The sequence below is a fragment of the Panthera leo genome, chromosome A1 (genome assembly GCF_018350215.1).
Source record: "Panthera leo isolate Ple1 chromosome A1, P.leo_Ple1_pat1.1, whole genome shotgun sequence".
NCBI classification, from domain to species: Eukaryota; Metazoa; Chordata; class Mammalia; order Carnivora; family Felidae; genus Panthera; species Panthera leo.
In genome coordinates, this window is record NC_056679.1 from 94,376,375 (window position 1) to 94,392,019 (window position 15,645).

Genomic DNA, 15,645 nt, shown 5'->3' on the forward strand with positions numbered 1-15,645 from the left:
AATCTACATCTTCTAGGAAATCTCATTTTTAAATGCTGGAAACCAATTCGCATTTGAACACCTACAGAACACCCACAGATCCACCCACAATTCTCAGGCAAAACTGTTTATGTCAGTGAATCCCAAGAGAGCCAAGGGCCTCTGGGGTTGGGACTTCTGGGCAATTCCTGAACAACTGTGAAACACAAAAAGGTGAGCTCTTTTGAACTCATTTTTTGGCACTCTCACAACCGTAAGGGTTAGACCATAAAAGTATCTTTTTTAAAAATTTAAGGGGCACCTGGGTGGCTCAGTCAGTTAAGCATCCGACTTTGGCTCAGGTCATGATCTCTTGGTTCGTGAATTTGAGCCCCGCATCAGGCTCTGTGCTGACAGCTCAGAGCCTGGAACCTGCTTCAAATTCTTTGTCTCCTTCTCTCTCTCTCTCTCAAAAATAAACACACACAGGGGCGCCTGGGTGGCTCAGTCGGTTGAGCAACCGAGTTCAGCTCAGGTCATGATCTCACAGCTCATGAGTTTGAGCCCCGCGTCGGGCTCTATGCTGACAGCTCAGAGCCTGGAGCCTGCTTCTGCTTCTGTCTCCCTCTCTCTCTGCCCCTAACCCACTCGCATTCTGTCTCTCTCTCAAAAATAAATAAACATTACAAATAAATAAATAAACACTAAAAAAATTTAAAAATTTAGTTTTTATTTTTGAGCGAGAGAATACACGACCTGGGCAGAAGGGGAGAGACAGAGAGAGGGAGAGAGAGAATGAATCTCAAGCAGGTTCCACACTGTCAGTGCAGAGCCTGACATGGGACTCCAACTCACGAACCATGAGATCATGACCTGAGCTGAAATCAAGAGTCGGACCCTTAACTGACTGGGCCACCCAGGCACCCCCATCAAAGTATCTTTTGTCGTGCTTTCGGTACTTCATGTAAATCTAAGAAAGTATGAATTGTAGGAAATTCTTATCAAGTTAAACAGAAAGACAACACTGAATTGTATTCAAATCCAGTTTTATTAAAATTATTTGGCGATTTCAGGAGCAGTACAAAGTCTTTGACTATGACCGCTGCACACGTTTAGACAGGAGTATAATATTTTTTGGTCTGGTTTGTGTTTGGGTATGTGTACTTTTCTAAACCTTCTGTCCTTCCTTTCGTTACCAAATGACAAAGTTCCTTATGTTTTTCTCTGTCTACAATACCTTACTACGTATAGGACAGGAATTTGTAAAGTAAGACTGAAAAAATAAAATCCATAGATCCAAAAATTTCTCTGCAAATATTAAGAACATACAAAGGATACTAAAGGAATCTACATTTAGTCCTCCAAGTAGCAAGGCGAGCATTTGACGTCTGTGGTTTCTTGTTTTTATTTATTGCTAATTACAGTTCAGGGACCAAAGAGTTTCCAAAAGCATCCTTCATTGACATTCCCACCGTGGTTCCCCTGAATTTAGAGGATAAAACCAAGAGAGTACTTGATTTGGCCCTTACAATTACGATGCTTATTTTCTCTTTAGTGGGATTTTTCTTCTGCAGTAGCTCAGGGCACTATTTGCTTGCTCAATGCCTTACAATTAGCGTCTGCTTTGTAGTAGATCTAGGTATTGGCTTTGTAAAAGGTGTATTGTTGGACAGCAGATGGTGGGGAGGCCTCCCTGTCCAAGGCAAAACTTTTAGCAGACCTTAGAGTAAAACCTTAGAGGATTTGGTGCTTCTTAGTTGTTCTCCAGGGATCCTGAAACTGTCTGTAAGAAAGAAAGAAAGTTGTGTAAGAATCTTTTACACAAGACCTTTTCGGCTTGTTCCTAAGCAGTCCTGTTTTTTTAGCAGCGTACGTAAACTTGGCTTTGGCAGTGGAGCCCTGTAGTTTCATTCCTGTGATAAGACTATCTCTTGGGGATCAGAATGCAGAAAACCAAGCGGGGCAATCACCTGAGAAATGTCTGCCCTTGTTTCCCTCCAAGGCTGTGCTTTAAGATTTGTAAGGATGGCTTCCAGTATTGGATTTTCACGCATTGTCTATTTCTGGACATTCCTGGACATTCTTTTTTTTGAGAGAGTGGCTGCATGCGTGAGCAGGGGAGGGGCACAGGGAGAGGGAGAGAGAACCCCAAGCAGGTTCCCCGCTCAGCGTGGAGCTCGATGCAGGGCTTGATCTCAAGACCACGAGATCATGACCTGAGCCAAAATAAAGAGTCAGATGTTTCACCGACTGAGCCACCCAGGCACTCTGAAAACACATTTTCTTTAGTAGTGAGCTTACATTTTAAAATTTCTCAATAAATAATTCTTTGCATCTAATTTACATTATTTTATTTAATTAATTTATTAACAAAATTTTTTTCTATTTATTTATTTTTGAGAGAGAGACAGCATGGGAGCAAGGGAGGGGCAGACAGGGAGACACAGAATCCGAGGCAGGCTCCAGGCTCTGAGCTGTCAGCATAGAGCCCAACATAGGGCTCGAAGTCCTGAACTGTGAGATCATGACCTGAGCCAAGTGGGATGCTTAACTGGCTGAGCCACGCAGGTGCCCCAAATCTACGTTATTTTAAATAAACTGAAAACATTGTCATGTCTCCAAAGAAGAAAAGAATTAGGATGTCAGGGGCCTTTGCACCAAGTTAAGGTTCATCTCATTCTTCACTTTGAGAAAACTTAATTACAGTAAGACATACAGACAATATCTAGAACAAGCAGCGCATACAGTGTGTAATGTTGCCAACAGACAAAGCACTTAAGCCGAGAAGAGAGAAATTATACTTACAAATGGAATCCTGATTCCAAATTTGCTGTGGAATGTCATGGTGACTTTGTTTTTATGTCCTGTTCTTTGATCAAAGGCGTGGCATGTATCAAAAGGCGGGCTGTACAAGTGAAGGCTGACGGCAGGCTCTGTATGGCTGATATTCTCTACTCGATGTAAACCAATGGAATCTATACAATACCCAAGAAGGAAAAGCAGATGAAGGAGCTTAAATGACAGGTGCAGGTGAAAATCTGTCATCCTCCTAAGACCGTAAATCAATTCGATAAGGCTGGAATTAACAGAAATTACTCACTAGGGACTTTCCAGTTTAAGATAATAAGTGACATGTACTCTACTTTCCTGAAACCCCTCTACAATTACACCTGAAGAATTTTAAAAAGGCATCAATCCACAAAGACAAAAAAAAAAAAAAAGAGACAAGATAAAGCATCAATAAAAGTTTGAGAGCTTGAAAGAACATGAATAGCTTTACCAAGGACAGAAAGAGAAATCCTTAGCTACCCATGGGGAGAGCCAAAAATTAACCTGACTTCTATCCTGATATCATATCTATATCTATATATCTACATATCTATATACACACAATATATATATGTAAATGAACCTCACTGTTATCTTTAAAAAGAGTTTTTTTCATTTTTGAGAGAGACAGAGCATGAGTGGGGAAGGGGACAGAGAGGGAGACACAGAATCCGAAGCAGGCTCCAGGCGCTGAGCTGTCAGCACAGAGCCCGACGAGGGGCTTGAACTCATGGACTGCGAGATCATGACCTGAAGTTGGATGCTTAATCGACTGAGCCACCCAGGCGCCCCATAACCTCACTTATATCTTGATATCATAAATATGTATACATAAATATATAATATCTGTATCTGAATCTGTATCTGTGTCAAAAGTTTAGGGACTGGCAGCACAGATACTTCTGGAAATGAGGATGAAGGCAGGGCTAAAAATTCAAGACCTGGTTGAAAAGCCTATTTAAGTAGAGGCTCTGATCTCTTTTACCACTTTTCCCCCATTCCCCAGAGTATAAGTCTGAGATCTCTAGTCTAAAAGGAGTAGAATACATGAACTCAGGACTGGTGAATACCAGGTGAAAAACAAGTGACTTAACATACTGAATGGTGAGATCCCTGCTTTCTTCACCACCTAGCTGCAGGAATGCTGCCAGACAGGATTGTTTTCTCAGCGGTGGAGGGTGGAAATTCGAAGGAGCTTCTCAGAGAATCTGAACGGCTCCAGAATAAAGCTCTTAAAACACTGCCATTGGCTGTTCCTCAAGGAAAAAGCTCTGCCAGATTATTCTAGAGTGAAGGCCAGTTGACAGACACCATTCTTGTGTTCAGAGCTATCAGTTAACTTTTTTTTTTTTGTCCCTGGTTTTCAAATATTAGCCCACAGCCAAGGCCCCTAGATATTTGAGCAAGATCTCTAGTATTGGAGCACGTGGGTGGCTTAGTGGGTTAAGCATCCAACTTCCACTCAGGTCATGATCTCAGAGTTCATGAGTCTGAGCTCTGCATGTTGGGCTCTATGCTAAAAACAGCTCAGAGCCTGAAGGTGCTTCAGATTCTCTGTCCTCCTCTCCCTCTGCCCCTCCCCCGTTTGCTCTCTGTCTCTCAGAAATTAATTTAAAATGTTCAACAACAACAACAAAAAGATCTCTAGTATTAAAAAGGGCCAGAGAAAACCTCCCAAAAAACAACCTGAACAAACACTACTCAGGAGAAGACTGTAAGAAATCAGACAACCAGTTCAGGAGGTTTCCTAATTGAGCAACAGGAGTTTCAGAAATAGAATGAAACCAAACCCCAAAGAAATAACCTGAAAATATTTCCTGGATTAGAAGGACAGAGGTTTCCAGAATGAAAGAACCCACGGAGTACCCAACACAATGACTGAGAGTCGTGAAACAAGGGACATGACTGTAATGCTTGGGACAGGAAAAGATACCAAAAGAGAAGATCCCAAAGTTTCTAGAAAGAAAAAAATAGTTTCATAGAACGATTTAAGAATCAGAGTGGCAGCAGGCTTTCACAAAGATGACTGGAAACTAAAAGTCAAGGGATTACCTTTCATAGTTCTGGGAGAAGATTCTAGGCCCTAATTCCATATCAATCATGTTGTAACGATGGACTATAGAGACTTTCAGGTGAATGAGGTCTCAGAAATTTACTTTCCACGAACCCTTTCTCACCAAGGGAGATGAGATTGAGGAGATGTTCCACCAAAATAAGGGCACGAACCAAGAAGGAAGCAGACAGCATATCAGGAAATAAGGGTATCAGCAAAAGGAGGAAACAGAGGGAAAGACTGAATGATGTGAAGGTACTCCAGGATGACAGCTGAGCCCTGGCTTGGAAACAAACCAATTCAAACTGAAGCAAGTCTAGGGGCCCTGGGGGAGAGGAAGGAAGGAAGGAAGGAGAAAAGGAAGGAAGGAGAAAGAAAAGACAAAAACAATTTAAAAATATGTTGAGAAGAAATTTATAGTTAGGATAGAGTTTAAAGAATAATCAAGGAAGGAATTCAGGGTAATTTGTGTCGTTAATGTAGGCACCCAATTTGGTGCCTTTTTTATGATTTGTGATTCATGATCTGGCTCCACGAGCTTGCGAGAGAGAACAGAAAAGCCTTTAAGCGGAAGACTGAAGTTCTCCTCCCGGGCAGATAATAGCCAAGACCGCCTTCCCCCAACTCACAACTTCTGGGATCTTCAGCAGTTTTCCTCACTTCCAAAAATGGGACATAATTCTCACAGGTGCAACCTCTTTGGTTCTATAGCTTACTGCTCATAAGACGCTGGCTTAAGAACAATCTTGAACACAAGTTCCACCTTCTTAAGGAATGACTATCCCTTATGCAAATTATCATTTGTTTCTCCAGGTGCACATGCGTATGCTACCCAATGCAAGCCGTACAACCCTGCAAGCACAGACCCCACAAATCCTAGCCACCATCCTTTACAGAAACCCTGGAAACTCCTGTCTAATACCTATTGTTAACAATCCCAGCATCCATCCATCCATCCATCCATCCGTCCGTCCATCCGCCTCTGCCTCCTTTCCTTTATGCCCATGGGGTACCATCTTTCACAATAACCTTGAATCTTTCTTGGTGGTAGTTATGGACGCCAGACATGTCTACCATGTGCCTTTACGATAAGTAATTTGGTCTCCTTGTCCCAGTTTTCTCTTTCCTCCACCCTGTGTTGCATACTGCTACGGAACCCATCAAGACACTCCTGACAGAATTCTACTGACCAAAGCAGGCTCTTACATCAGCAGGTCATGGGAGGCCCAGGCCCTGATCTCACTTTACTCTCCTACTACTCCTGTCCAAGCCCACTGTCCCTTCTTCCCTCTGGCAAGACCATTCTTTGCAATCATTGTGCCTCCCCTGCCCTCACACTGTTTCCTGTGCAGGAAACATCCTTCCCGCTGACCACTATTCACCTGCACCCCTTCTCCTGCGTCTGTAAAAATCAAAGGTTGAATTTTTGAGGCCTTTGCTCTTACGGGAAATTCATCCACAGACCCATTCAGCTTATCCCACCCAATATTTTACCAATTGGCAACATTTCCCATAAAAATGGGAATTTCCCACTTTGGTGGAAAAAGAAATCAGAACAAAGGGCTGGAAACGGACGGCGGTCACTGCCCCTTGGACAGTGTGGCTTGCACACACCAGTACCCCAGCCTTATTCCTGCCCTGCGTCACTCACTGCTTGGCTCTGGTAGGTTCTCCATCAAAGACCCTTGAAAAAAGCTTACTTATTCTTTAAGATCTAATCTAGTTTTGTAGACTCTGTGACTCCAGCTGAAAGTATTTATTATGAAAGGCTCTGGGCTTTATTGTGAGTGATAGAGGCAACAAAATCGCTCTTGGAAATCTGGTGTGCCTTATACATACAGCAAGCCTCAAATAAAAGCTTCCTGTCACCTAAGAAACGAACATCTCTGTGTTTTGTGAATGGGAGAGAAAAGTTCCCATACAATCTGACCTTTGTAACTGGCTTGCATTCTTAAACTAATGAACAAATTCAGGCCAAGTATTAAAGCCAAAATGGGACTTTAAGATATAAGAAGAAACAAGGCGCCTGGGTGGCTCAGTTGGTTAAGCCACAGACTCTTGGTTTTGGCTCAGGTCACAGTTTCACGGTTCGTGAGTTCGAGCCCCACAACAGGCTCTGCGCTGACAGTGCTTGGGATTCTCTCTCTCCTTCTCTCAAAATAAATAAATAAACTTAAAAAAAAAAACAACAAAAGATACAAGAAGCAGCTGCATGACCAGAAAATCTCTGCAATATTTTACATCATGGGGATAGTATCCCAATTAAGAGTATGGTCTTTGGAATCGAATGGCTTGAGTTCAAATCCTGACTTGCACTAAGAGCTGAGGGACCTTGGCTGCATTACTTATTCTTCCTATGTGTTGGCAATCTCATCTATTAAATGGGAATTAAAAATGATCTCCTATAATCATTAACAGGCTATTTGGAAAGTTACTATCCTCTTTAGAAATACGATGTTAGGGGCACCTGGGTGGCTCAGTCAGTTAAATGTCCGAACTCGGCTCAGGTCGTGATCTCGCGGTTTGTGAGTTCCACCCTGCGTCAGGCTTTGTGCTGACAGCTCAGCGCGTGGAGCCTGCTTCGGATTCTGTGTCTCCTTCTCTCTCTGTCCACACCCCCACCCTCTGCTCGCAGTCTCTCTCTCTCTCTCTCTCAAAATAAATAAATAAACAACATTTAAAAAAAAAATACAGATGTTAATCACAGACTGTTCTTGAAAAGCATTTGGCTCTGCCAAATCACCTTTAGGAAAAAGAATGAATTCTTGGTTAGAGAGCTAGAAATCACTGCTAAATAACGTGCTTTGTAAAAGCTCCCTTGAGAATACTCTTAAGTATGCTGTATACATTTTATAAACAAGGACTATAGCTCACATTTCTAATTGTTTCCAGAATGTTTCTAACACAAAGACTAATATTTTCCACATAGCCTCACTCCCTTATTAAAACAATCTACTTTTGTAAATTCATATTCGATTCTAACTGTCCTAAGACTTGGCAGGAAATGCCTTTTCAGTGGACACTAATCTACGTGCATATATTTTGAATAAGTGATTCCAATTCAGACGCAAAACTTTAAAAACAAAACCAACTGCTTTTTAGGCCATTTTCCAAGTATCTGAAGTCACGACTCCATGATCCAAATTCGGCCGTACATGTGCAAGTAAGCAATATTGCAGATGGGGGTTCAAGGCTTTTCCCGCTCGCCCTTAAAGAAAGAAAGGTGTTGGATGTTACCGTTGATGTAGGCACACTGGTTTTCTCTCAAGATTCTTTCAGACTTCTTGATCATCTCGTTGGATTTTTTGTCAGGCCAGGCAAATAATGTCTCCTTTAGATTTCCCTGCAGCATCTTCAGAAAGCAGTGGGAGTCAGTGTGATCATGGATGCTGCTATATATACACAAAGAGACAACTGAGCTCAGTAAATGGTCCAGGCCCCACGCGTGCAGTAAGTCTGCCCAGAGCTTCCCGCCACATCCTATCATGAGGACAGGTCACAAATCACTTCAGCTGTATTTGTAAAGGTCATCAATTTATAATTAACATTGTTCAGGGCGACATATAAGATACAGTAAAACCTTGGATTGCAAGGAACTTGTTCTAGGAGTGCTCTGCAAGATGAGCGAACATTTTTCTTTTTTAATGTTTATTTTTGAGAGCCAGAGAGAGACACAGTGTGAGTGGGGAAGGGGCAGAGAGAGAAGGAGACACAGAATATGAAGCAGGCTCCAGGTTCTGAGCTGTCAGCACAGAGCCTGACGCAGGGCTCAAGTCTTGAACCGTGAGATCATGACGTGAGCTGAAGTCAGACGCTTAACCGACTGAGCCACCCAGGCGACCCAACGAGTGAACATTTCTAATAAATTTTAACCTGATAAACAAGAAATGTCTTGCAGTACATACCACATGATCACAACTGAGCCAATGGTTCTTGAAATTGTCTGTGATATACAAGTGCTTTGGATTATACACGTTTCCAAAATGAATTATATTCACAAACCAAGGTTTTACTGTACTATGGCTTTCATATCAATGTACATATGGCATTTTTTTCTTCTCCAAGACATAGCTTTTAATAACTTGGTTAAGCTGGGCTACAACCTGATTATACAATTACATTAGGGAAAATCTGGAAAGAATAAAGATAATTATCTACAATAACTGTGTCTCACTTGTAAGATCATGTAACATATAGTGTTTTTTTCTCACCCCAGGCCTTTTCTCTCTTTTCCTTCGAGGGACAAAAGATATGTATATGGATGTTAACACCCAGAAGTTATACTGTAATAATGTTAACATTTTGTAGGTTTAAAGTATTCCACCTGTGATTAACTCCCAATAACGGAGGGAGAAAGAAAGGACATTGGATTTGCAGGAAATATTTATTCATGTAATCGTAAACGGTATTTCAGTTTAATAAGTAGCATTAGCCATAGGGTTGATTAAAAGATAGGAAGCCATATATGTCATTAGCATTTAATGCCTATGTTGAATCCATTAAACTGTAAGAATTCATAAAACTGTAAGAACTCATTTCCTAAACCCACAGAGCCTAGTCCCACTTTCGACATATAATCTACTTTCAAAATATATTGAAAGAATGGATGCAACCAACTCCATTCCATAGGAGTAAATAAATGTCCTCGAGATAGACCTGACTCGCCCCCAAATCTCATAAATTCAGGTTTTCTTTCTCCCATCAAAAATGGGTCTGCAATTTTTGTACCATTCTCAAAAGCCTGAGAAGGATCTGTTTACAGAGAATAGCAACTCACAAATGTATCAACTAAAGACCAATGAAGGAACCAAGTTTCAAAGAATTGGAATTAGTTTAAGCTGCCTTACCCTCTACATAAAAAATTAAAAAGAAAACTAAAAAATTAACAGTCAACAATTAACTTGACGCAGAAAGAAATTTTCTGAACTGGTGAACTGCTTTTCTAGGTCCAGATGTGGACACTTTGGTCTTTGGTCCTGCAATTGATTGCATATCTCAAAGCACCACAAAGGTCAAGATTTAGCAAAATTCCATATATACTTAACTCCACAGAAGACAGAGATGAAGTTAAACTGGTTACATACATCCTTTGATTTACTACTCATTTTGGGGGGCTGGTTTTGACACCCAGGGTGTATGCCTAACTCCCTGACCCTAATTCCCGTAAGAATTTTTGTTGGGACGTTGTAAACAAAATAATTGTAACATGAGATGTGTTAGTGCTCCCAAGACCTGTGACCATTTTGGCACTGTACTTTCCTTACGATGGAACAGAGAATTAATAAGTATCTGCAAATGAATAATTGTATTACCTGCCATGACCTTCACCCCAACAGAGAATCATTAGATTAAATTTTCCATTTCCTTCATCCACAAGATTTCGGGTATACCTAAAAGGAAGGTATTCAGAAGTTTGAATCTGGTTGATGAAATATGCACTGGGAAAAAGAAGTGTGTCACAAAGTATGGCTGGTTGACAAATGCTAACATTTCCTCCTCCAAACAACTTCAAATGAAAACAAATAATTTTTCACAGTTCAACATTTTGGACATTTTTTGTATTTTGAACCACCATGTTTATAGATGTTCCGTTTTAATTAAAGGCACAAAAAAGATAACGGGGAAAAAAAGGAAATTCTTTGATTCTCCACATGACAGCCTGGAGGTGATAAAGAATCAGTTTCTCACAGAGGTATTTGCAGAGTGCATTGCTGCTGTATATGCAAAAAAGTTGCTATTGCTTTCTTTTTTCTCTTGTAAGCTAAACCATAAGAAACAAGGTTTCATTACACAGCTGTTTTTAGAATTCTCCATAATTTTTGCTATAGCCCAGACACAAACCACATTCAAAAGCACTCATGATTTAAAGTCCTCCACAAATAGGGTGGGGATTGATTTAAGTATACAACAAAGGAAATTTACATGAGCATAGTAAGTAACACCCTAAAACTTTTCCAGGAGAAGCCAGCAACTGGCCCCCTCAAAAAAATCCCAAATCAAAACCACCACAAGCCCATCATCAGGGAAAAAAAAAAAAAAAAAAAACCACAACAACCCACTTTCAAGTTTCTATGGATCAAAGGGGTACCATCCAGGGGTGCGTGGGTGGGTCAGTCAGTTAAGCCACGACTTCTGCTTAGGTCATGATCTTGCCCTCCAGGAGCTCAAGCCCCGGGCGGGGCTCTGGGCTGACAGCTCAGAGCCTGGAGCCTGCTTCCCATTCTGTCTCCCTCTCTCTCTCTCTGCCCCTCCCCTGCTCATGCTGTCTCAGTTTCTCAAAAGTAATAAACATTTAAAAAAAAAAGGGGGGGGGTATCACCCATACCATCTAATTAGTAAAGTTTGATAATTATGACATTCATTTAGATTTATTTATTTATTTATTTATTTATTTAATTATTTAAATTTAGATTTATTTTTTTAAGAGAAGGAATCTTTACCCCATATTTGGGGTACTGTTTGATCACAGAGTCATCTGTTCACTTATGTCCCTAATGCTCCTTCCTCCCCTTTCTTCCAGCAAGGCAGGAAGCCAGGTACTGGCAGAGGGAGAGAGTGGATTAGTAAGTGCTATTCAGATGTCAGTCATCCTAAATTTGTAGCCCTTGAGGACCTACCAAGAGGCTGTGCACACAGCCTTTAATTCACAATAAACTACATTTTGTTTCACACACACACACACACACACACACACACACACACACACACACAGACTCTTTCTCCCTCTACCAGTCTTAGGGGCCCCCCTCTTGCTTCTCTGGGACTGTTCCCAGAGAAATTACTGTCTGGCTCACACTAGAATATATTCTTAATTTTTTTTTTTGTAGTGTTTATTTTTGAGAGAGAGAGAGAGACACAGCGCCAACAGGGGGAGGGGCAGACAGAGAGGGAGACACAGAAACTGAAGCAGGCTCCAGGCTCTGAGCTGTCAGCACAGAGCTTGACGTGAACCTACGAACTGACATGAACCCATGACCCGAGCAGAAGTCCAGTGCTAACCCCCTGAGCCACCCAGGCGCCCCACACACAGAATATTCTGTCCTGGTTCTTCTGTACTGGCCTTCCCAAGGTCAGAGATCAGAATCCTTTGCAGTGCTAGGATACCTATTCCACACACACACAAATACTGCCCAAATGATTTCTGCTCTCCCACCTTTCTCCAAATGCCCACCCATTTATCTTCATTAGTTGCGCCCCGCATACCCATGCAATAGATCAATCCAAATGCTTGCATCTCAAGTGATTTAATTAGAGCTTGTCAGTCAAGATGAACTCAAAGCCTGGGGAAATGGCATTGTTCTATAGATAAAGAGCCCTCAGCCTACCCTGGTTGATGAATTTCACTTGATCAATAATCTACCTTGAAAGCAAACTATTACCACATCATCTGTCTGCAGTAAGTTTAGTAGTTGTTTGGAGGAAGGGCTCTGGGCTGTGGGACAAGGTTAATTTGAATCCTGGAGCTGCTACCTGATAGAAGTATGACCTGACGCAGGTAATCCAACCTTTTTATTAATGCCTACCACTCATCATCTGTAAAAAAAAAAAAAAAAAAAGGGTAAGAAATTGTACCTATCTCACAGGGCTGTCATGAGGTGCATGAGTTAATACAAGCATAAGGTAAGGAGTATCTGGGCCATAATAAGCCCTTGCTTACTTGGAGCTGGTGGCAAAATTAAAAAGTGGCCTCCGGTAGCTTTACTGGCAACCACTTCAGGATAGGAACCGAAGGAATTTCCTGGAGCCACTGCAAGCAGCCAATGGGATCTTACAAAGGCTTCACATTTTTATTTCAAGCCCTAAAATGCAGAGGAAACTGCCCTTGCTGACAAACACCTATGTTTAGGTGAGGGGACTAACAAAAACTGTTCCCAAGGAACACAGTCTCGGTTTATTCTGATCTTTCAGGGATCCTCCTCTCCCTACCCTCAGCCCGACTAACCATAAAGACTGAATCGCGAGCTGCCCGTCGGCAAAGAAACCCTCACCCTTCAGGGTGATTCAGGTTTACTTCTGGCCCCGGACGCCTGGTAGGGAGATTCATTTGTATTGGTACCACCAAGCGAGGGCTGCCACGGGCCCCCTCGCTCCATCACATGTGGCAAAGGCAGCGGTCTTCAACTGACATGCCTCAGAACTGAGGATTCGAGAAAGCACAACTGCTTGGGAGGGCTCAAACAGAAGCAGCCCTTCAACGCACACCCCTGATCGTGGGTTGAAACAAACCCGCAGTCCGGGAAGTTAAATGGGTTTGGGAGGGGCGGCACAAGTTGAAAAACAGCAGCAGCTGGGAACCCCACGACGCTATTTTAATATCGGCAAAATAAATAAATAAATAAATAAATAAATAAATAAATAAATAAATAAAAATGCGCGTTGGCAGGTGCCTGGCTGCAGGCGATCGAGTGATGGAGAACTGGCGGGGGGGAATCGAGTCCTCCAGCCGCCACCCCTGTCTCCCGGGGGCACGCTCCGACATTCCGGCCAGTCGGTCCCCCCCGGGCGGCGGGCCCGGCGGAGAATGAGTGCTTGGGGCCACCGGGGGTCCCCCCACCCCGCGCCGTGGCGGCCGGGGCGAGCGACTGCGCCGGAGGGCAGGGCAGTGCTCCCGGGGCCCGGAGAAGGCGGTGCACCGGCACGAAGAGGACAAAACCCTTTGCGGCCGCGCGGTGGCCTCCGCACCCGGAGCCTGCCGCAGTCTCCGGCCAGGCGGGGATGATCCACGTTTGGCCCAAAGCGCCGAGCCGCGGGCGAGCAGGCGTAGCGCGGGGGGTGCGGGAAAGGCTGACGAGCGGCGGGCCCGGAGCGGCCAGACCCCTCCTCCGCCGCGCCCTCGGATCCCTCTTCGGACCCGGATCCCGCGCCGGGGCTCCCGCGGCCAGGGCTAAGGCGCGCTCACCTGTACTGGTCGAACTTGGCGTACACTGCCCACTCGGCGGGGTCGCTCTCGTAGGCTTCCATGACGGCCTGCACCTCCTCCACGTTGACCTCCTCGCCGGCGAAAAGCTGGTGCAAGATGCGGATCAGATCCGCCAGGGTCCGCGGCTTTAGCACCTCGGTCTGCTCCATCCCTCGCCGAGCAGGCGGCGCGCGCGGCTCTCCGGTGCGGGAGCTGAGCGAACCGAGGAGCCGGCGGCGAGGGGCCTTAGCTGCTGGCTGGACGGCTACACACGCTCGAGCGCCGCAGCCGAAGGAACGCCCCCCACCAAGACGGCAAGAGACCCCCCCCGACGTCCTCCAGCGGCGTGGCGGATCCGGGATCGCAGGAGACGCGCCGCGCACACAAATCAGGACCAAATCGGCTGGCTTGGGCGGCCCCGGCCCTTTTTAAGCTCTCGGAGTCAGCGGGACTGTACCAACGGCTCTTGGAGGGTGGGGAGAGGCGGGGAGCGAGCTGGGCAGCCGGGCGGAGGCGGCGAGAGCGTGCGGACAAGGTCCACGCAGGCGGCCCCGAGCCCCCCGACAACGCAGCGCTCTCGGGAGCCCCCGTCTCGGCGTCCGCGCACTTGCGGTGGGCTTTGCGCGGGGTGTCCGCCACCTCCGCGCGGCGCCTTGTGTCCGCCCATCCCAGCCCCTCTGCCCGCGCCCCCTCCCTCCGCCCCCAGCTACTCTGGGAGGCTCCCCTCCGCCGCTGTAGTTGGCGACACTGGGACGTAGACAGAAGGGATCGGGAGGACGCTGGGGGGACCCGGCGGAGGGCGGAGGAAAGCGACCCTCGCTTCCAAACAGAGCTGAGGTTATGAAGAGCTTGCGAAGGTTGACGATGGAGTGTACTCTCTAGCTGGAGAGCTACTGTTTTGTTGATTGACACTGTCCATAATATGCTCCAGGCTAGGCGGGGGGAAAAATGGAAGTCTTTCTTGAAAAAAAAAAAAAAAAAAAAAAAAATTAAATGTACTGTACTGAAAGTACATTTTTCACAAAGGACACTCGGGACTCTAGCAAGACTAGCGAAACGAAGTAAGGCCAGGTAACCCTGTCTGATTTTAAAATCAAACATTTCCTTTCAGATAATATATATTCGGTGCAAAGACCTGATGTGTCAATTAATGGTGAGAGAAATGCTCTTCCGGGCTCCTAATGCAATAATTTATAGGGTTCTAATTATACTATTAAACTCAAATCTAGGCGTGCGCATGAATGAGCCTACTGGTTAGGGAAACATTTTCTGTGTGCTGTGCAGGGCACTTGGCATGCTTTGTGAACAACACAAATTGAGTAGGAATGAAAATAAATGTGAGGGACGGGAGAAATGCAAGTCTAGATTAATTCTCATTATAAATGGACCCAGGGAAGAGTTCAAATTCAGTGTTATTAAAGGCATAAATTTATGAAAGACTGCTCTTTGCATCAATGTATGTGTGTCTATTTTAAATTTACTTGTGCCGCCTAAGGTCTTATTTTGTAAGTTTATTTTTGGAGAAAGAGAGAGAGAGAGACAGCACCAGTTGGGGAGGGGCACAGAGAGAGAGAGAGAGAGAGGGAGAGCGAGAATCCCAAACAGACTCCATGTCAACAGCTCAGAGATCAGGAGTCTGAAGCTTAACCTTCAGAGCTACTGAGGTGCCCCATAAGGTCTAGTTTTGTTTTTTTTAAGTTTATTTTTTGAGAGAGAGAGGGAGAGAGATAGCACCAGATGGTAAGGGGCAGAGAGAGAGAGAGAGAGCGAGAGAGAGAGAGAGAGAGAGAGAGAGAGAATCCCAAGCAGACTCCATACTATCAGCTCAAAGATCAGAAGTCTGAAGCTTAACCTTCAGAGCCACTGAGGTGCCCCATAAGGTCTTATTTTAAACATCCCTGGTTAA

At 44.4% G+C, this 15,645-nt stretch overlaps 1 protein-coding gene across 3 annotated transcripts; it reads right to left on the minus strand.

The window, feature by feature from the left end:
- Window positions 1-987: 987 nt before the first annotated feature.
- On the minus strand, window positions 988-14,139 carry CDO1 (cysteine dioxygenase type 1). 3 transcript variants are annotated; one of them, XM_042933403.1, is made up of 5 exons: window positions 13,740-14,139; window positions 10,153-10,230; window positions 8,078-8,232; window positions 2,764-2,933; window positions 988-1,741 (listed from the first exon to the last, which is right to left on the minus strand). In XM_042933403.1, the coding sequence occupies exons 1-5, from the start codon at window positions 13,907-13,909 to the stop codon at window positions 1,712-1,714; spliced, it is 603 nt and encodes a 200-aa protein (XP_042789337.1). In that variant the 5' UTR covers window positions 13,910-14,139; the 3' UTR covers window positions 988-1,711. The 3 variants fall into 3 exon arrangements, with proteins under 3 accessions (XP_042789337.1, XP_042789346.1, XP_042789354.1); XM_042933412.1 differs by lacking the exon at window positions 13,740-14,139 and adding an exon at window positions 12,783-12,932; XM_042933420.1 differs by lacking the exon at window positions 13,740-14,139 and adding an exon at window positions 12,498-12,519.
- Window positions 14,140-15,645: the final 1,506 nt, after the last annotated feature.

Bases quoted from the DNA above. Each gene is read 5' to 3' on its own strand.
- CDO1 (XM_042933403.1), bottom strand. From the start codon at position 13,909: ATGGAGCAGACCGAGGTGCTAAAGCCGCGGACCCTGGCGGATCTGATC. The intron at 10,231-13,739 runs GTGAGCGCGCCT...CCTTCCTTTTAG, and splicing joins GCCAAGTTCGACCAGTACAG to GTATACCCGAAATCTTGTGG. The intron at 8,233-10,152 runs GTAATACAATTA...GTGTATATATAG, and splicing joins TGGGGTGAAGGTCATGGCAG to CAGCATCCATGATCACACTG.